General features: G+C 38.5%; 1 protein-coding gene across 1 annotated transcript in view; it reads left to right on the forward strand.

The window, feature by feature from the left end:
* MARCHF1 (membrane associated ring-CH-type finger 1) overlaps window positions 1–22,023 on the forward strand; it is a 303,989-nt gene that overhangs the window by 216,498 nt on the left and 65,468 nt on the right. Inside the window, exon 4 of the mRNA XM_039244549.1 lies at window positions 1,551–1,630. Within this exon, the coding sequence (XP_039100480.1) occupies window positions 1,551–1,630 (80 nt within the window). The remainder of the gene's footprint in view (window positions 1–1,550; window positions 1,631–22,023) is intronic.

Raw genomic sequence — 22,023 nt, forward strand, 5'->3', positions numbered from 1 at the left:
CTCTCATAGGGACCCTTGTGTTTGCATTGAGCCCATCAAGATAATCCAGGATGACGTCCCCATCTCACTACCCTTAACTTAATCATATCTGCAAAGTCCCTCTTGTCATGTAAGGAAACATAATCACAAATCCCAGGGATTGGGGTGTTGACATCTTGGGGGCAAGTGAGGGGGCAGGAGGAGCAGAGGGCAGTATCGTGCCTCCTCTTGAAAGTTATTGAGTTCAATTTTGAGTTTTAGAATTAGTTTATCTTTCTCTGCACCCCACAAATATCTATCTCTAATATGGGAATTCTTAGAGCCACTTTGAAAATTAGGGTTAATCTTTGTAGCTTAACTGTTATTTCTTGATGTAAAAACTGTATTTCATCTGTGCAGTCATACTGGTCTAAATTTGGACCTAGGCCTCCTCCCCTAGTTTCCTCCTGTATAAAGGAGAAGTGTGTTACAAGGTGGGTAAGAGAACAAATGTGAGAACAAGATTTCTCATCCCAAACCTCTGCCCTAGCACCTAATTGTATGAAGCAGCACCAGTTTCTCAGTGTCCTTATCGATAACATGGAAATGATTACAGCATCTAATACATTCACTTCTTATGAGTATTAATTAATGGACACATGACAATTACATAGAACAGTGATTGTTCTAAAATTATTTAGAACATAGTATTCACTGAAAAGTGTTAGTTGTTATTATCTCCCACTGGTGAGATTATAATAAAGATTTAGGAGACAGTTTAATAAAGCCACAGCACAATGCCTGGCACACAGCAAATTTTCAATTCCTTCTACCTTTTGATTGAGCATCACCATCTGTATTAAATACAAATTAAAGAGGTCAAATTTAGTTAAGAAAAGCTGTGCTTCAAAGGTAAGAGTGTGGTGGGATGTGCTCAACTTTGAGCTAACAATCTGAATTTTTTCAGGCTCTGTTACCCTCAGGTTCAATATGGTCACAGGGATAAAAGATACAAAAGGTCAATAATGGTGTGATGGATAGATCTTATTCGTTTCAGTGATGAAATAATAATAGTAACAATGCTAGGCTTTTAAATATTACAAACTGTTTTCAAATACATTATCTCATGGGGACTTGATGTGACTTCATGGTAATTCCAGACAGTATCTAGCAGTCTAATGGCTATTTGACTATTTTGGTTTCCCAGATTGGTATCATCTTGGTCACACAATAGCATTTATGTCCTTTGTATGATAGGATATTCAAGTGTTAGCCATTGCTTCCAAGGCAAATTGAGCCATCCCGTTCAAATGTTTACAGTAAATAGAACAGAAACTTGTGGAATCGTCTTCCTCTCTCATAAATGAAGCAACAGCAAAGTGGTACAGCATCTCAGCTGTTCCAAGTTCCTCAAATGAGTTTTACTTTTGCAAAACGAACCCTCTAACTTCCTATGTGTTGTGAGCTGCGTTATGAGCAACATGACCGGCAGCCACGTTTGCTGTAATTTTTTAAATATGTGGAAAAAAAGCAAGATATCGACCATGTATTACCTTAACCAAGATGCCAAATTATCTAACTTGTTTCTCCAGGCAAGCAGTCCAACGACAGGGACAGCTCCCAGGAGCCAGTCAAGGTTGTCTGTCTGTCCATCCACTCAGGACATCTGCAGGTAAGTGCTCAGCAAATGATCCTATTTAAATATATTTTAGACCAATGTTGTGTATTCTTCTCCTGTGTTCTGAGACTGTGTGGCTCTTGCTTCTGCCTTGCGTTGTCCATGGACAATTTATACTGGTTTAATTTTTTCCCCCTTCAGTTCATTTCCTTCATTTAATCTTTATTTACCAACTTCTGGTCCATGCTATCATTTTCATCATTCTCTCTCTCTCTCCCTCTGTCTTCCCATGGCTTTCCTCTCCATTCCCATCTCCCATCCTTGGCCTGCTGCTTTGTCTAGATCTGCCATCTTGCATGACATGTCAGAAGATGCATTTGAGCAATGCACCCCTGTTGTGGTGCTCAGCCCTGCTAGGAAGGAGTCTGGTAAGAAATCAGTAAAGCAGAGGCCTAGGAGGAGGAGGAGGGCCTCTGAGAGATATGAGCATGCAGAAGAACAAATAAAAGGGAGAAGAAATGATTTTCACCTCCAGATCACAAGCCCCAGATGGAGTGAGCTTTACACAGATTCTTCAGATTCCTCTTCCACAGATGAGACTCACTGGATTCAGGCAAAAAGAAGAGCCCAAGTTAAATTCCGACTGTCCCGAAGAAGAAGGAGAAATGGTAACAAACCATGTGGAAACTTGGATGGGTCTTCTGCTCCCAATGGAATGGATCTGGTAGATTTGGAATCCAAAGGTAAAAAGCAACAAGTGCCGACTGAATGTGAGAGTTGCTCTTTACATCTCTGCAGAGGAAAAGGCACAAGGTACCAGGAATGCAGTCTTTCCCTGCCAACAGGATCCTTTGAGCTTATGAGATCCTCAAGGAAGCACGAGGAAAGCAAAGGCAGACACCATCACAGGGACCCGCAGCTCTTGCACAGTCTTGGGCAGTATGAAACCATCAAGAAAGGACTTTCAGAAGCAGATTCTAGCCCTGAAGTATTGGCAGTAGCAGAAGGCAGCAAGTCTGTGGATGCTGCTGGGTTCCAGGTGAATAACTCTGTGCAGAAGCTGCCTGCCGCCTACCATGACGGGTCTGATCATTTAAAAATATGCAGGTCAGTCACTGTAGAGAAAGACCTAATGCCTCCCACATGCGTCTCTTCCCATTGGGAGTTAGGTGTGTGTTTGACACCTACCCTCAAAACATAACATTTATTGAGGCTACTATCTGTCTGATTGAATATAAGGTAATAAAACAAGAAAAGGTGTGTGTGAGAAGAAGAATATGGAAGTACCCAGGGCTTTGAAAGCCCTTCTAGAGTAGAATTAGATTTCCCCTTTACTTCCCTTCATTGGGTAATGACTGATCTTGTCAAATGGATTGACAAACAGTTGGGTCTGGTACCCATTCTATTTAAGACAGACGAGCAGAGTCAATAGGAGTGAGAGTGTATGAAACGTTAGGTCCTTTAATGCAAATTTGGTGAGCTGTTAGCATCCTGACAGAAAGATATTTAAGGCTTGGGTTTTTTAAGGTCAGATTTTTGTACCAGAAAAATCTCCTCTGCAGTTGGTGCTAATTTGTTCTCCAATTGTCTGACTCAGCAGGGTAATTCAAGACTGAAAGGACACAGAAACAGGTCACGGACACATCAGTGGGGTTGCTGGAGCCTTCAGGGAAGGAGAACACATTAACTTTAGTGATAATCATGTACTAAAAGGTTTCAACATGTAGACATTTCATAGCTCTGAGACTCCTTTCTTCCACTTTTTATCCATCCATGTACATTTTCAGAATAACTTAATGCAAATAAGAATTATATGAATATCCATGCTGGTATGCACAAATCAGATCATTTTAAACAAAACAGAAAGTTTTACATTTTCACATTATATCCAGTCATTTAAATTGGTTAGATTCTGTTTGGGAGCAAATGGAGTTTTGTTGCATAATGCTTGATTGTTTGGGCTCATTTTATGAAAGTCAAAGTTGCTTTAGAAAACATGTGTGCATGTGTGTTTCATGTGAATCACATGACCCAGAAAATGCTGCCCATGTCCATTCCAGACAGGACAAGGGAAACTAAGCTCTGGATGTAAATAATACTATAATAGTTTGTTTCTCTGCAAGTTTTATAAAGATATTCATAAAATGTTCATTCATGGATTCATACAAGCATCTGTGATGCATCAATTCTAGGCATTAAAAATATTACAGTACTTGTACAGTCTCTGACATCTTAGAGCTTACAGTCTAATGGGAAGCACAGGAACACAACAATTTCACAGTTGACATATAATTACAATAGTGATAAGGAATATGACATAACAAGGGAGGAAGCTCTACCTATTCTGCAAGATCAGAGGAAACCTCTTTTAAGGAGGTGACAAACGGACTGAGGCTCAAAGGATGACAGCAATTGATCAAGGAAAGAAACGGAGAAGATCATCCAGGCAGAAGGTGGCACTACACGAAGCCAGGAGTTGGGAAGGAGTTTAGCAATCCAGAGAACTGAAAGTGGGTTCCTGTGGTGGGGGTGTGGTGAGGGAGGGGGATGGGTGGTGCAGAGGAGGGAGGAGAGGTGGAGAGGGCCGTGTAAAACATGCTCAGAGATTTAAGAGAAGTGACACCGTTTGATTTATATATTGATGTAAGTTTCTTATAATCCTTTGAATATGATTTACATGAGACTTTGCTAAAATGTTGGAGGATGGAATAAAACACTATTTCTAGTCTAAACTAAGAACTCCCCACTTACAACCATCTGTTGTCATTCCCTGAATCCAGTTCCAACATCATTTAATGAAAGTCAGTTAAAGAAGCTAGTTGTAGGCTTAATGGTAATTGGAGAAAAAAGTAATGCTTGCAATTAAAGTCATAGTGGCTGGTTCTCCTAACTTAAAAGCACTGCTCTGGAGGAACATTTTCAAAGACAGGCTATTTAACTTAGACTTCTATTAATGAAAGTGAGATTGATGGGCCTATAGTTATTATTTCTTGCTGTGGGTTATCATCAAAATATACCCACTAAGCAAATACTAGGGCTGCATATTATACTAGATGCTGAGGGCAAAATGCAACAAAAGTCTTGATTCTTCCTTCAGTGGCCTGTTATCTAGTGGGAGAATTGAACACATACGTGAAAAGATGCAAATTTAAGAAAGTACAGGGTGAATTTAAAAAAAGAAAAAAGAATACTGCAGAAATTTGAAGAAAGAAAAATTGCTGAGAGCTGGAACAATCTGGAAAGCCCATAAGAGATGGGATTGGGACCAAGAAAGGTAGAATTGGATTGGCAGAGATGCACAGATGGGCATTCCGGGCACTCAGGGCAGGGGAAATACCATGAGCCCAGACAGAGATGAGGGAATGACACTGCACTGAAGAATTTTGTGTGAATTTATATAACTAGGTTGGAAAGTTTACACAGATAGATAACAACTAAAACAAACAAGCAAAAAAAAAAAAAAAAAACAACTTTGTAGAGAAAACACGCATATGTTCCAAAGAGTTTAACGGTGTTCTGCACATCTTTGTTCTCAAACTGCCTCGAAGCCTTTTGGTACGAAAGAGGCTGCCTCGAAAACTGAGAACAGATCAAGGAGATTATGCTCCCCTTAGCCTGTCTTCAATCAGAGAAGCTTCGTGATTATCTCTTGTATGTAATGGGGTTTGACATAATATCCCTTTAAGAAAAACAAATTTCACTGCAGAAAATAATACGGAACAACCTTTGCTAAATAAATAGGCCTGATGAAGAAAAACATACAGAGTAGTCCCGGTGTCCTGGGGGATGCATTGGGAAAGGAACCTAGATTTAGGAGAACAGGTTGTAATAGGGTAGAAGTATCCTACTTTGAGGTAAGTAGGATTAGGATGATCAAGAGTAATGAAGGGGAAGGACAGATGGCATACTAGCTTTCCACTGGATGAATGGAAAGAATCTTGGTGCTCGGACTTGGTGAGAGCATAAGAGAAAGGAGTGGGGGATGACTCCAAACCTTGGGACTTGGGAGACAGTAAATGCTGACGTTGCTGACCAAGGCAGAAGAGGTCAGAGGCAAGCTGGTTTGGGAAAGACCGAATGAGTTCAGTTACAGGCAGGCTGCTTGTGGTTGCCATGACATTGCAGGGTCAGCTATCCAGACAATATGAGACATGTCAGCGAAAGGCAGGAGAGCAGTCCCAGCTGGTTCTGTATAATTTTTCAAGCATTAGTGAACTACACACAGATCATCACTAAACACTCGCATATTTGCAGCTGTCATTAACGTGATGTATTAGCACAGGGCAATAGCACAAAGATACTAAAAATGAAAATCTTCTCAAGGCCAGGGAGGACATATAGATTCGGGTATCATTCTCAGGCTGTAACTGTGATGTCTGGGAAGTGAATGAAATCTCTAAATGAGCTCATACGCAGGAAAAGTGACTCCAGACAGACACAGCCTGAGCACCGGGGTCCGCTGTGCAAGGGAGAGAAGCAGCAATTGCCTGTGAATTTGCACTCTTGCTGCTTCAGACACGCATGGGCAGAACCAGCCTCGGCCACAACCACAAAGCAGAAGAAGCTCCTAAACCCTTCCTCCTTTTCTGTTCCTGGCATTTGGTCCCCATGTAGACGCCCTAGCCTCTTTCCCACCCTCATCAAAGCCTTATTCAGAGAAAGTATCTCTGTTAGCCAGTTACAACTTACAGGGAATGTGAGTCATCATGCTATCACACCCATAGCTGTGTAGGGAGAAAGGCTTTGCCTTTTTCATATAAAAAGAAGGTTTTTAAAACAGATTAGAGCATGTTAGCCCATATTTAAGGCTTTCCCATGGCCTCTTAATTGCCCTCAGTGGCAAGTTCAGATTTTTGTAATAGGACTTACAAGTCCCTGCATGATCTAGCCATCAGATCTGCCTCTCCAGCTTGAACACCCATCGTTAATGAACACCCCTTCCTGATGGTCTGTCTTCAGTTCCCTGTAAGTGCCCAGGCCTGTCCCTTTCAGGGCTTAGAACGTCTTCACAGCACCCCTTCTGCCCTTCACCAGACTAAATCCTAATCAGTCCTTTATAGTTGAAATGTAATTCCTTTAGGGACACCTTCGTGATTCTCTAAGCAATACTAAGCCCCCCGGGAGTCACTTCCATGGCATAATTTTTAATTCCTAACATGTAGGTATTTCTGAGATTGGCTGTTTCAGATTTGTTCCAGTGTCCACGGTACCTGGAACACGACTAGCAGATAGAATATATTCAGCATATAGTTTCTGAATGAATAGATTTAAGGAAAATGAATGTTGCTAAGGGAATTATTCTTACAATGTGAAATCATAGCACTAAGTGGTGGTTTACCTCACCTGCTATGGAACCAGCGTACAGAGAAAACAACTACACCAACAGTCCTCAAACCTTAGTGGACATGAGCATAGACCACAAGGCTTTTGAAACACAGATTTTTGGATCCACTCCCAGGAGTTTCTGATTCCCTTCTCTGGGATCATGTCTACGAACTTGCATTTCTGAAATGTTTCGAAGCGATTCAAATATAGTGATCTAAGGGGCCACATTTTCAGAACCACTGCTCTAAGCTATATTTCTCCTGGGCCTTAAGTGGGAAAAGAGAAATTGAAAGGATGAATTTGGGAAGCATAATTATAGTTTTCTACCCTATTCTATTGAATGCTGACACAAATCAAAAATAGATTACTTTCTTGTAGTTTTTACACTGTCATACCAGTAAGTGCTGGTCCTCTTATAAAACCGTGGACTGACAAAGTCCCAACTTTACCAGGAACTCAGATGTCATGGTTTGTCTATTGTGTCTCTTCAAACCCACTTCCTCATTGCAACTACCCCGTCATATCAGTGCATTCACACATACCCTGAATTTCCAGTTTTTGACTGTTTTTCTTCTGCTTTGGCTATATCCACTCTCTAACCAAAACCCATCACTTGTTTCTCCCAAGACTGCTTTTGATCTGTGCCTTCTTTCTCAATACTAATATCCCCTTTTGACTCTTCTCTACACTTCCATTCTTTCTCCACATTCATTCTTTAGCCTGCTACCTGCTTTGGTCAGGACTCTTCTGCCAGATTAAAATTGACTGAAACCAATTCAAATGAGTTTAAACAAGAAGGGGATGTATTAGCCACAGACATAGGAAATCCAGATTTACAGATGACTGCAGGGACTGTAGACACTCAGTGTGCTTCTCTCTTCTCTGTGCGTTGTTCTCATTTTCTCCAGCTACAGGCAAGCTTCCTCTAGATAGCAGAGGGATGAAACAGTGTGGGCAGAGAGAGCTTTCAGCTTAAATCTTACCAGCCTTGACTTAACAGAAAAGAGAAGTGTTCTCTTCAAGCAGTGACATGTGAAATCCCAGGGACAGAATAGAAGTAGCCTGCTCAAGGTCACATCCTTGGGCTAATCACAGTCACCAGGGGCACTGGGCCTTATGCTTGGACCAAGTCCTTCGGTAGGAAGCTTGGATTTAAATGACAACCCCTCCAGACCCTGATGAATTGGGGGAGAGACATTCAGTAACAAAAAGAACAGCGTCAGTACCAGAAAAAGAGGAAAGAGAATTATAAGCAGGAAAAAAACAAGACAGTAGCATTCAAATACGATCCAATGCAGCTCTCCCCCTTCACGGTGTCTTTCTCTTCCTCTCCAAATGCCCATATTTAGATGTGCTTCAATATTCATCTCATTTTTATCCACTCCATGAGGCTTTCCCAAACTATTCTGGTCAACAGTGATCTTTTCTTTCTTCAAATTCCCACAACCTTTTGTAGTCAGTAGCACTTATTTAGTATTCCCTTCTTTTATATATATATATATATTTTTTTTACTGTTTGCTTGTTTGCTTGCTTGTTTTGAGAGAGAGAGAATGCACACGTGTTGGGGAAGGGAAAGAGAAGAGAGCCAGAACCCCAAGCAGGCTCCGTGCTGTCAGTGCAGAGCCCAACACACATGGGGTTTGAACTCGTGACCTGTGAGATCATGACCTGAGCCAAAATCAAGAGTTGCATGCTTAAACAACCGATCCACCCAGGCACCCTCATATTCCTTTATTTTCTAATCGTTCTCTTTTTTTTATATACTAAGCTTTTTGAATAAGAATTATGTCTTGTATCTATTTCATGCTCTCCACAATACTCAGGATAATTCTGGCATTTAACAACTGCTCAAACAGAATCCTCAGAATGACTTCGAAATCAGTGAATGCTAAAAGAGGAGATTCAACCATGGGGAACAATGGGAATTGGGTGCTACAAAGTAAAACAAATAAGATATATTTAGTCCCATCAATGTTTTATTTAAAAAAGGAAGGGCCCCAAAATAAATAACTTTTCCTAACGTTCTAGTCTAGTGTTGGTTAGATGATGAGCTTGAAGGTATAGTTTATAATGTTTTGCCATAGGCTTCATTATGCATATTCTCATTTTTTCTTTTAGAAGAAAGTGTTTTGAAGTTTATTAATTTTGAGAGACAGTGAGCAGGGAAGGGGCAGAGAGAAAGAGAAAGAGAGAATCCCAAGCAAACCCTGCACTGTCAGCATGGAGCCTGATGCAGGGCTCAAACTCATGAACCAGGAGATCATGACCTGCGCCAAAACCAAGAGTCAAACACTTAACCAACTGAGCCACCCAGGCACCCCATCTTTATGAAAATTTTTTTACAAAAATGAGAAAATGGTAAAAATTAGCCTATTTTTGACTTGTTTAATTCTTGCCACTTGCAATACTTTTAAAATTTTTTTTAATGTTTTATTTATTTCTGAGAGAGAGAGCATGAGCAGGGGAGAGTCAGAGAGAGAGGGAGATACAGAATCTGAAACAGGCTCCAGGCTCTGAGCTGGCAGTCAGCACAGAGCCCAACGCAGGGCTCGAACCCACCAACCGTGAGATCATGACCTGAGCTGAAGTCGGACCCTTAACGGACTAAGACACCCAGGTGCCCCACAATTTGCAATACTTTTAAAGTAGGTGTGGGAAAATGGAAAGAGAACATTTTTAAAACTCAGAATGTTAATAGCAGAAAACTATTTTCCGAGAGCATCACAGTCAGTGCTTCTTGACAAAGCATTAGAGTTTATAAGATTCATTTAGATCATTTTTTAATAATAGGCCTGAGCTCCTAAGAGAATTGGGCTTAACATGGACTGTTTTTATCCCTGCCAACATATCTGTGTACTCACTGATTCATTCACTCACACAGTAAACAACTATTTATTGGGAATTTACTCTGCAAAGCAACATTCTAGAAGCTGGAAATACAGTGGAAAATATAGTAATGGTCCCATCCCCTATCAACTTATATTCCAGTTGGTAAAACAAGTAATTAAACAGGCAAATGTGAAAAAAAAAATCCATGAATGAAGCTAAGAGAACACATTACATCTAATAGAACAAAGCAGGTTTCCCTGAGAAACTAATAATTAAGAATAATTCCAACAGAGAGTAAGTTAAGAGAAGAGATAACCTGTTCTAGGAGAAGGATATGGCATATGGGACCACCCAGAGATGAGTGAGATAGGGCCTAAAAGGATTTCAATGTGGCCTAGCAGTGAGGAGGGGAAGGGCAGCCAACCATGGAGTTCTTTATCAACCACAGATAGGAGTTTGGACTGTGTTTTAATGACAAGGGTAAATTTCTGTAGACTTTTAAGGAAAAGAATGACACTGTCACCTTAGTGTTCTAGAAGATCACTCATGCTGCTTTTGGAAAATAGGCTGGAGAGGGCAAGGCTGAAGAGAAAGAAAACCAATTAGAGAGACATAAGTATGACCCAGGGAAGCGCTGGTGGTAGCTGTGAGAACAAAAAGAAGTAGATGGATTTTTAAAATATTTTGAAAGTCAATCAAACAGGATTTGATGATAACTTACATATATATCTGATCTCAAGTTTCTGATTTAGAAGACCAGGTATATGATAGCATCCTTTCCTACTGAGAGAACACACTGCTTGAGAGTCAGGTTTAAAAAAAGATAAGTTCAGTTTTATACATAATAGTTTGAGGCACAAGACAACTGTCCAAAGAGAGAGATCCAGGAAAGTTCAGAAAAGGTTTTGCAACTTTTCATGAAGAGTAGGAAGTCTTGAGCATATAGGTAGTAATTGTCAAGATCTTCCATGGAAAATCTGTAAACTGAGGAGATGATCGCATGAAGAACCCTGGGGGATAGCAGCACTGAATGGACCTGAAAGAAGAAAAGAAGCCAACAGAGAGAAGGAAGAGAATGGCCAAAGAGGCAGATGAAAACCTAGGACTGTATAAAGGAAAGAGAGAATGTAATAAATAGGGAGAAAGGTGAATTCAGGGGCCTCTCTTTGTTTTTAAGTTAGAGAAACTAAGAGCTCAGAGAGAGGAAGAGAAGTTGACAATGAAGAAAATTGATCAGACTATTTATTTGTTAAAGCCTCACAGGGAAGATAGAGAAGGATGGAACCCAAAACCCAAAATAAAAGAATTGCCATGGCAAGGAAAATAGATATGATTTTCTTTGCAATAGAAGTAAAGGAGGAAATGACAGATACAGGGACAAATGTAGATCTACAGATTATAAATTTCTTTTTGATGGCCTTGTAGAGCAAGGGGGTTGCCTGCAAGGTCATACATCAGTGAAATTTGAATTTCTAATAACAAAGAATAATTTCTCATTGGGACACACATATACTAAAAAAGTACCCATTGTTTATCTCAAATTCCAACTTAACTGAGTGTCTCATGTCATTTTGCTAAGCTGGCAGTGCTAAGCATAGCAAGGTAGAAAAAGCATTGCTGGATGCCCTGTTCAGGTTCAGAACTATGAGTTTATGTGCCATAGATGGCAGGAACTGTAATTTACCTCTGCAGTACATCATTAAGTGTAGACACAATCAAAGAAGGCAATGAACTTGGATCTAAGCAGTGATGTCCTGAAACCTCTAGATTTCACATTTAGTTTCACATACGTATCCCCAAGTATCTCCAGAGACATTTGAAATTTAAACATGGAGACAAATATGCTTTACAAACAAGATAGTTAAAGTAAAATAACATTTAGTAGTTTTGCTTTCCGTATTTATTTAGAGGGGGGAAAAACATATTCCTTTTTACCTTACCCTTTCCAGTAATTATTATAGCACTGGGAAAACTGGCTTCATAGACTCACAGATCATCTTGGCCACTTTCCAGTCTGATCTTTGAAGACCCTTGGAGCATCCGCACATATTAGCATCTGTTTTCCTTGGACACACTGTTTCCTGGGGCAGTCTCTTTCCTTTCAGAATCTCTAATTGTGAAAACACTCTTTCTCATCTCTTATCAGCCTGTATCCTTGTGTTTTCTACCTCTTGGTCCTAGATTTATATTCACTCAGTAAATATATTTTTAAATTTTGTTTATGTATTCTGTTACTTCTTTCTGTTACTTTCTTTGCACCAAAATGAGACTGGCATTCTACTGTCTACTCCATTCCATGAGTAAAAGATCAGTTGTTCAGAGTGTTTAGTATTTAGGTGAAAAGGTCTCCTAAGTGACCTAATGATAGTCATTTATATCCAAGAGGTAACAGACTCTTCAGAAAGTTCATAAACGTATTCTCTTCCTTAGGCTTTGCCTGTTTTGCTGAGTCGTATAAGAACTGATAATAATCTTTCTCCTGTTCACTTTAATAACAACTGAGTTGGCAGGAAGTACAGAAATGAACACCATCAGTAACCTGTCACAAGTGAATTATTGGAATTACTCAACATAGAGTCACAGCGTCTCACTTTCAACTTTTGCTTTCTCTCTACTGGGAGGGGTCAAACTTGGAAAAGGTGAAATGGCCCTCTCTTTATATATCTGATAGAAAAAATGAGAAAAATGGATGTGTATTGCAAATGTATGCATTACTAGTGTGATAGTGTCGTATAATTAATTTCTCTCTTTGAAATGAATAATTACGTTTATTGTAGTCCTCAGCAAAACTTCAGATATAGGGGCGCCTGGGTGGCTCAGTCGGTTAAGCGTCCGACTTTCGCTTGGGTCACCGTCTCGCGGTTCGTGGGTTCGAGCCCCGCATCGGGCTCTGTGCTTTCAGCTAGCTCAGAGCCTGGAGCCTGTTTCAGATTCTGTGTCTCCCTCTCTCTCTGACCCTCCCCTGCTCACGCTGTCTCTCTCTCCTAGAAATAAATAAAACACTGAAAAAAAAATTTTTAAAAATTTCAGATATAGACTATCTACTTCACTCTACAGACTTAAGGGTTCTCCAACAATGAAAATGTTAATTAGCAACACATGCTAATGTTATGAATGTATAGTGCAATTTTACAGTCTTTCGGCATTTATCCCAGTAATTTATATTTGGAATGAACAAAAGCAATGAATTAAGACACTGATATTTATACATATATCCACACATATGAAATTTATGAGAAAAATAACATGAAAGACTTCAGAAATGGCATTTTATATCTTTTTTTAAAACATATATCTTTCAAAGATGTACTTTGTTCTTAGCAAAGTTTTTTTTCCCCTAATTGTTCTCATTTGGGGAGACAGTCTCTCCAGGTGTGAGTGGAATGACAGTGTCACCAATAATACTGATTGTCTTGATTGGTAGATTATCAAAAGCCAAGTAGACTGATTAATATTCTTCTAATTTGGCTAAATAGGTCACTCTGATTTTTGGAAATAGCATATATTCTGTAGGCCAATTATTTAACAAGTTGTGCTTCTAGAAAAGAAAAAAAAAATGGACATTTCTCTACCTATAAAACCAAAAGTAAATTTGAATATTAAGCATGAATTTTCCAACCTCAGAAACTCCAGGCAAAAGCATATAGAAGTTCAGACATGTAAGTCAGTATTCACATATTATAAAGCTGTTTCAACTGTACTACATGTATCTTTTCTTTGTTAATTTCTAAGTTTGTTAAATACCCAGTGGTCTCAAAGTACAAAATACTGAATAAGATAAAATATCAATTAGGTTTTTCTTGGTTTGTTTTTTAGAGAGAAAGAGAGAGACAAAGCATAAGCAGGGGAGGGGCAGCGGAAGAAGGAGAGAGAATCTTAAGCAGGCTCCAAGCTCGTGTGGAGCCCAACACAGGGCTCCATCTCACAACTGTGAGACCATGACCTGAGCCAAAATCAATGGATGCTTCACTGACTGAGCCAAATAGGTGCCCCTATCTACTTCTTAATTTGAAAACAATATGTGTTCAGAATTATAGTTCTTTGAACTATGAGCTTTCTTTAATGGACTCATGTTTGTTTGACAAGATGCAATTTCTTCTCTGTGAAAGGAAAGAAGGAAGGAAGGAAGGAAAATAAAAATAGTGGGAGAGAGGGAGGAAGGAAGGCAGGGAAGAAAGGAGGAAGGAAGAAGGGAGGGAAAGGAGGAGAGGGAGGGATAAAAAAGAAAGGAAGGAAGAAAAAGAAAAGGAAAAGGAAAAAAGCAGCACCCTACGTCTTCTCTCACTTATACAAATTCATTTTAAACATATATATGCAAACAGAAATACAAATTCATTTTAAACATATATATATGCAAACAGAAAATGAACACTGTAATGAACACTGTATAAAAAAACTGATGAATATTGGGTACAGTGCTTGTTGCCACCACCTCATAATTCATATCTGAGAATTTATTTATAGCGTGAACATTTCCTCCATTTCTAATTACCATGTTTAGGTTTTCATCTTCCTTAGTACCATTGCAGAGTCGTTACACATTCATTTCAAATCTTCTGCAGCCATCCTCAGACATACGCAAATTTAAACACCAGTGTCTAATTGGGTGCAGAAATTAAAATTCCCCTGGCACAGCCTGGGTGAGTTGTCTTTGGTTCGTAGCACTGTGAGAGCCATAAACTCAGCCTGACGGTCTCCTTGCCTCCTTCCTCAGATATAAGGAAGACTCCAGAAGTCTATTTGTTCCCCTTCACTCACCTCCAGGTTTATGCAGAACTGAAGGTGCCATCATACGGGAGCTGCTGTGTTTGGAAAACTTCTTGAAGACGGCTTTTACTTTAAATATTATACTGCAAACTTTCTTCTTTCCTTCATGGTTCTCTGACCATGGTGATCATGAAACCTCTCTATTTTCTGCCTAACTTATACCACTTTGCTCTTACTTGGCCCCTCTGAGCCTCACCTTAACAAATGCTGATGTCTTTTTTTTCATTTCTTTTTGTTTTTGAGAGAGACAGAGCACAAGCAGGGGAGAGGCAGAGACAGAGGGCGACACGGAATCTGAAGCAGGGTCCAGGCTCATGAGCTGTCAGCACAGAGCCTAATACAGGGCTCAAACCCACGAGCCATGAGAGCATGACCTGAGCCGAAGTCAGCCGCTTAATTGACTGAGTCACCCACGTGCCCCACTGATATCTTTATCTTAAAGGTAGTTTGATCTGAGCTAGCTCACAACCCTCATAGGGTATAACCAAATTAAAGTGCTTTGCCACTGTATAAGAGAATGGAGAAAACAAAGGTAGAATATAGGAAGAAAAATAAAGAACTAGAATGAAGTTGAAATTACATACACTGTCAGAATGTTCCATGAATGAGAGGACTCTTGGTTTGAAAGCCTCAAAATTCTACCAGTTCCAGCTAGGAAGAACCAGAAAGATCACTTCATCCAGTAGTCCTCAATATAGGCTGTGTGTTAGATTCACCTGGGAAGTTAAAAAAAATATTCCTGCCGGAACCCCATCCAGGTCCCCCTGGAAGTGATGTCTGCTCATGGGTATGTTTTTAAAAGCAACCCAGATTACTTCAGTGAGAAGCCAGGGCTGAGAATCACTGACTCTTTTAACCCAATCTCAGGTGAACAGACTGATGCCCAGAAGAAACATATATTGCAAGAGCCGTACTCTGGGCAGCAGGTTCACTCGACAATGCTTCTATAACCCGGAAACACTAGAACGGAGCCTGGGGGTGAACAGCTGGTACAGATTATTTCCCTTCAGCTCTTGAAGGCATTTGGGATAGTGGTTCTTAAACTTGAGAAGTTTATTGGTGGAAGTAGAAGACGCAGCTGCTTTTTACAATGTTCTTCTTGGATCAGACCTCAAATTTCTCATCTAGTTGCAGTTCACTTTCAAATGACACTGTAGACAAAGCAAACAAACGAACAACTAAATCCATGGCTCTCAAAATATAGTCCCTGCACCACTGGCAACAGAGTCACGTGGGAACTTGTTGAAATGCAAATTATTGGATCCCAGCTCAGACCTACTGAATGAGAAACTCTGGGAGTATGTCCCAGCTATCTAGTTTCACTGGACCTCTGTGGGATTCTGATGCACAGCAAAGTTTAAGGACCACTGAAGTAGTAACTGCAGATGAGAAAACAGGCAATCGTAATACAGGTGTTCATGCTGTGATGGGTAAATATAGGGAGATTTGGAGCATAAGGAAACGGAGTCTGATGCAAGTATGTACATGAGGGACAGGAAAACACAAAGCAAATAAAGGGCATAGATATATGTTTTTATTTGATTATTTTCTTTTTCCTCTTTTCAAGGACATAGATATGTGATTATTATATAAGATTATTTTCTTTTCCCTTTATCAAGGACATAGATATATGTTTGTGTTTGATTGCTTTCTTTTTCCTTCTTTTTTAAAATTTTTACATTTATTTATTTTTGAGAGACAGAGTGAGACAGAGCGTGAGCAGGGGAGGGGCAGAGAGAGAAGGAGACACAGAATCCAAAGCAGGCTCCAGGCTGTGAGCAAGTGTTCAGTACAGAGCCTGACGTGGGGCTTGAACCCACGAACTGTGAGATCATGACCTGAGGCGAAGTTGGACACTTACCTGACTGAGCCACCCAGGTGTCCCTCTTTTTCCTTTTTTTTAATGACTTGCCGTACTGTGTATAGATATATGTGCATATATACACATTTACACATACACTCCAAAAGGAAAAATTAGGAAATTAAGAAAATCAGGACACATGAAAATAAGGGTAGAAAGACACTAACTCAACTAAAATGCATGTATGGAGCTTCACTACAAACTGACGTTTTCATAGGCACAGTGGCCAAAGCAAATAGGTTTCACAGAACAGCACACCAAGTGCTCAGATGAAACACAGCTTTTGCTAGTAATGAAGAATGACTAAGTGAAATTTATTTCATGAGTCTTTATAATGAGAATATTTCATACAGTGGATGGCATCCTTGGCTACCTGCATGTAAGGAACACATTCCACAGAACCCACGTTCTTTAACAGTGAGGGCCGGCAGAGAGCAGGGTTAAGGTCTTATCCTACTACTAGAGAGCTATGCTAAGTGCTTAGAAGGATGGCTTCTCCATCTTCAAAACTCTAAGACACACTTGGTATTTGTGGGAAAAGAAACCTCATAGAAGCAAATATCTCTATCCACTGGCAGCCCGCACTTCTTCATGATAAATAGCTCAAGATCAATTCTCTCCTAACCACTCAATTTTCAATTAATCACTTAATATCTCATGACATATAATAACTTGAACATCCTTGCAAGGATGGGTTATAAAATTATATCATGACTTTGACTTTATAAGAAATACAAAGATATGTCATAAAAGTCATGCCTTATTTTTTTTTATCATTTTGCATCACCTACTACATATAGTATGTCATTAGAGTAAAATTATATGAAATTTGTTTAAGAACCTTAAGAAGAATAGAAAAAAAGTAATATATGCTTCTTCTTCCACACCACCTCCACCCACCTTTTCAAATACTGAGCTAATGTGACCAAGCACAACCATAAGCTGATGCCACCCACCCAGTTAAAAGAGCATTTGTGCCAATTTCTCCCCTGATCTCACAACCATATTCTTCAACATCCCTTGGGAGACATCTTAGCCCAAATTCCACTATGTGCAAAAATAAGGCCCACAAATGCGCATAAGTTTTGTAGCTTCTTCATGCCTTTACCAGTGATAAGTTTGCATGCAGATTAATTTTCAATATATTTATCACAATGATATGATAAGTAATGTGAATGGACTTTTTTGGTTACATGTGCAACGATTTCATTCCCTACTTTTTGTCAAATGCTATTAAGGGAGTAAGTGCATAAATCAACAAACTTTGTGATTCACTAATATAATGTGAATATTCATTATGATACAAAATATATACACTTATGTTTATAACATATATATGTAATAGATATATAGTCTATAACAGGTAAAGCTGTTATAATTACATTCAAGTAAGATGCTATTTTTATAGAGTTCAACTAAAGATACTATCAATTTGTATTCATGATTTACTTCTTTAAGAGTAGACATATTAAGATGGTATTAGAAAATTAAAATATAATTTGGGAACAAAAAACAGCTTTCATTACAATGATTGTAAAAAAAAAAAAAAAAAAAGGTTTTTAAATATCAAGCCCCAAATTTTACCTTCTTTCTTGCTATGTGCATCAAAAAAAAAAAAAAAAAAAAAAAANAAAAAAAAAAAAAAAAAAAGGTTTTTAAATATCAAGCCCCAAATTTTACCTTCTTTCTTGCTATGTGCATCAAAAAAAAAAAAAAAAAAAAAAAAGATATAATCTCCATCAACATCAAGAAAGCAGAGGAATGTTACTGGTTTCATATTATAAATTAGCTAGACATCATCCAAAACTAAAATAAACTGAGAGTTAGTCATGACAGTGATCCGCTCTTTGTTTTATTTATCTTGTATCATGTTTAGTACAACACCATACTTGAGGATTTTACTTCTGCACTTGCATTTGCATTTATGTTTTTCACATTTGTAGTTTGTGCATGAAAAAAGTTCTAATCTACTTTTCATCAAACTCCTTGTTGAAGTTATGCATTTCACTTTTTTTATATAGTTTTTGTCTTCAAATAAAGATAGCTGCATCAGAGACGTTTTAAAAGGCAAAGAATATAGGGAAGCCATATACAAAATGATTGCATCCAGCATACACAAATAATGAAATTCATTATGATTATATTGAGTGTGGAGGAAAAATAATATCAGTTTATCAGTTAGACCTTGTCGTAGTGAAAAGTGCTGTTCAAAAAGACCAAAAGGTGATGAAATCACAGGAATACAAAATTAAGGCCAGGCACTGAGAAAGACTCCACAGGCAGTGATGAGTATTGAGAAATTTGAAACATATCCACAAGTCCATGCAGGTGAAAATGCTGATGATAGAGCAGGAGAGACCCCGTTCAGCTAGCAAACAACAAGGTAAATTGGTTTTAGCCTTTCAGGAACTGAAGGAGAATTATATACAGAAATGGAATGTCTGAATACACACACCTGTATAGATTATAGATGTATACAGTAGCTGCATGAAGTATCAAGTTTTATATGCTTAGAATTCAGAAAATACAAGATATCTGTGGCATTGGAGTATATGTGTGGAGTAGAGATGAGGGACAAACTATTCATAACACTTTCTGTCCTTCAAATGAATACATATATTGGGTATAGGCTGGAGACTTTCACTGATAGAGTCAGCACTGGCAAGTTTGTATTTCTGTTAAAATATAAATGACAGTAAGTGGAAATCCTTTGGTTACTATATAACCAAAATGTTACAGGGGCTGCTCCTAGAGAGAGACACAGCAAGAAACAGACTCTTAACTATAGGGGAACAAACTGATGGTTACCAGAAGGGAGACAGGTGGGCAGATGAAAGAAATAGGTAAAGTAGATTAAGAGCACACTTATCATTATGAGCACGGAGTGATGTATACAATTGTTGACTCACTATACTGTACACCTGAAACTAATATAACACTGTATGTTAACTATAATGGAATTAACATGAAAAATCTTAAAGAGTGAATAAAAAAATAATGGGATTTTTAAGCTTTTTATAAGGAAAAAGAGTGGCTGCTTCTGAAGCTGAACAGGAAGGGAACAGGAAAGCAGTCCACGTTTACTGATAACACATAGCACTTCTCCAAATTGTTCAAGTACACATTCATGAATTTTCAGCTTACTAGAGAATGAGAGAAAAGGAAAGTAGAATTGGAAAACTATTCTTAAGCCTTTGTATTTTTCTGGTTATTTTAATATTTGTTTTAGTGATTATCACAGTAGTTGTGGTTAAAAGTATTTTGATTTACACTTAATTACCTGATGGATCACCTGGGTGGCTCAGTTGGCTAAGCGACTCTTGATTTTGACTCAGGTCATAATATCACGGTTAGTGGAATCAAGTCCCACATCAGGCCCTGAATTGACAGTGTGGAGCCTGCTTGGGCTTGGGATTCTCTCTCTGCCTGTTGCTCTTGGCCCCTCCACCCCCATTCTCTCTCTCAAAAAAATAAATAAATAAATAAATAAATAAATAAATAAATAAATAAATAAACATTAAAAAAAATAAACTTAGGGGTCCCTGAGTGGCTCAGTTAGTTAAGCATCTGACTTTGGCTCAGGTCATGATCTTGCAGTTTGTGAATCCGAGCCCTGTGTCAGGCTCTGGGCTGACAGCTCGGAGCCTGGAGCCTGCTTCATATTCTGTGTCTCCTTCTCTCTCTATCTCTTACCTGCTTACACTCTGTCACTCTCTCTCTCAATAATAAACATTAAAAATAAATTAAAAATAAATTTAAAAATAATTGTAATTACCTGGCCAGATAATCACTATTTAGATTTTGATATGTTTAGATATATTTAGATTTGATATATTCCCTTCTAATATTTTATGCACATAAATTTTTAATAGAATTATGCCATTTTCAATTATTTCTCTAAATGGCAAGGTATAATGTTCACACACATAACTTTTGAAAACAACTTATTTTGGTATAAGTGGAAAAACTCTGTTCTATCAAGATTATGAATAAATAAAAGTGTATATGATTTTGGGTTTTTTTGAGGCATTTTAATTTGGATCCACAAAATTGTATTTTCCATCCCCTGATTGAGAAACAAATGGTTGGGACAGCGAAATGGTATGAGAATAATTCTGGATATACTACACACTAGGAAAATTGAATTAGAAAGAGGGAGTAAGGAAACACATTATTAACTATATATTTGTGATTCTACTGCTAGTTGGAAAACCATACTTTAAATGTGATTACTATTTGAACTAATTACTTGTTATTCATAGTTCTGCTATTTGGAAGCATATCTTTCAAATATGATTTTTCATTGAAATACCTCACATCCCAGATAGTAGAATCTATGAGAAAGTGTGAAACGGCTTCCTTCTGTTTTTCACAATGACTGTCCCATACATTGTAATGAAGCTAAAAAATTAACTTATGAACATGATGGCTTTTAAGTGGTACCTGTGGTGACAAACAAATGCTCAGAAGCCCTGTAGATTAAGCATCTGTCCCGAGAAGCTTTCATTAAAACCCTAAAGTCAGCCTGTCCTTCACTCCCATTGTCCCACAGCCCACCCACCCCCCTCCTATACCCAGATTGGTATCTCCTTTATCAACTCATACAGTATCTAATGTTCTCTTTTCCATTCTCACAACTATTACTCTAGTTCATCTTACTACTATTGATTTTGACAATTATAATATTCCCTGCTTTTTCTTTCAGATCTCTGAGGTAACACAGGTTAAGCTTCCTAAAGATGTTATTTTCTTACTTAAATTTTTTAGTGAGTTCCCACTCCAACGGAAGACAAAGTGTTTTATGTGTGTGCCTCTGTGTATGTGTGGATGTGTAGGTGTGTGTGTGTGTGTGTAGGGACTAGCAATGGACGAAGAAAATGTATTTGAGGCTCTCTGTAATCTTATTTTGTTTTTCAGCATGACGTCCCACTACAGTCTTATCCAACCTTTCATGTTGCTGTCAAACTTGTCCACATTTTTTACCTGAGTACCTGGTCAATTCTACTTCAAAACATTCACTGAAAATATCTGTTATATCTGGAGTATCCCGCCAACTGCCATCTTTATCTGCCAAAATTATACCCAAGCTCCATTTTAGTTCATACATTATGTCTTCCATTGGACTTTGACCACTCTCCCAACTCACAATCTCTACATTGTCTTTCCCTCCCTTGCATACAACAGTACTTGATATGTCACACATCACATTGTCACTTGGATTCTGGCTAGTTGTGCCATTATCCAGTGTATAAACTGTCAAAGAATAAAGTCCTTGAAGGGCAAAGACTGAGACTTATTCTTCTGTATGTTTATCACAGCACCTTATATATCCTCACACATAGTGCATGTGCAACAAACTCTTTGTGGAGATAATGATTAATAAATGAAGAAATGAATGAATAAGTGAATAAATGAATAAAGACTGATTCATCCATTGCATTCAAAGCAGCTGGAGCTGCTATAAAATATAAGTATTTTGCCAAGACACTTACCTGCCTGTTTAGAAGATTTCATATACAGAAGCATATTTCTAATTCATTCGGTGCATTCTTGGTTATCTGTAAATAAATTACCTGCTCTGTCAATTATCCATGGCAACTTGAGACTTCCTTTGATGTAATGCTCTACCAGATAAGATTACTGACTAGACAAAAAGTGGAAGAG

This window comes from Hyaena hyaena, unplaced genomic scaffold (genome assembly GCF_003009895.1).
Source record: "Hyaena hyaena isolate Hyena2069 unplaced genomic scaffold, ASM300989v1 scaffold_244, whole genome shotgun sequence".
In the NCBI taxonomy this organism is placed as follows: Eukaryota; Metazoa; Chordata; class Mammalia; order Carnivora; family Hyaenidae; genus Hyaena; species Hyaena hyaena.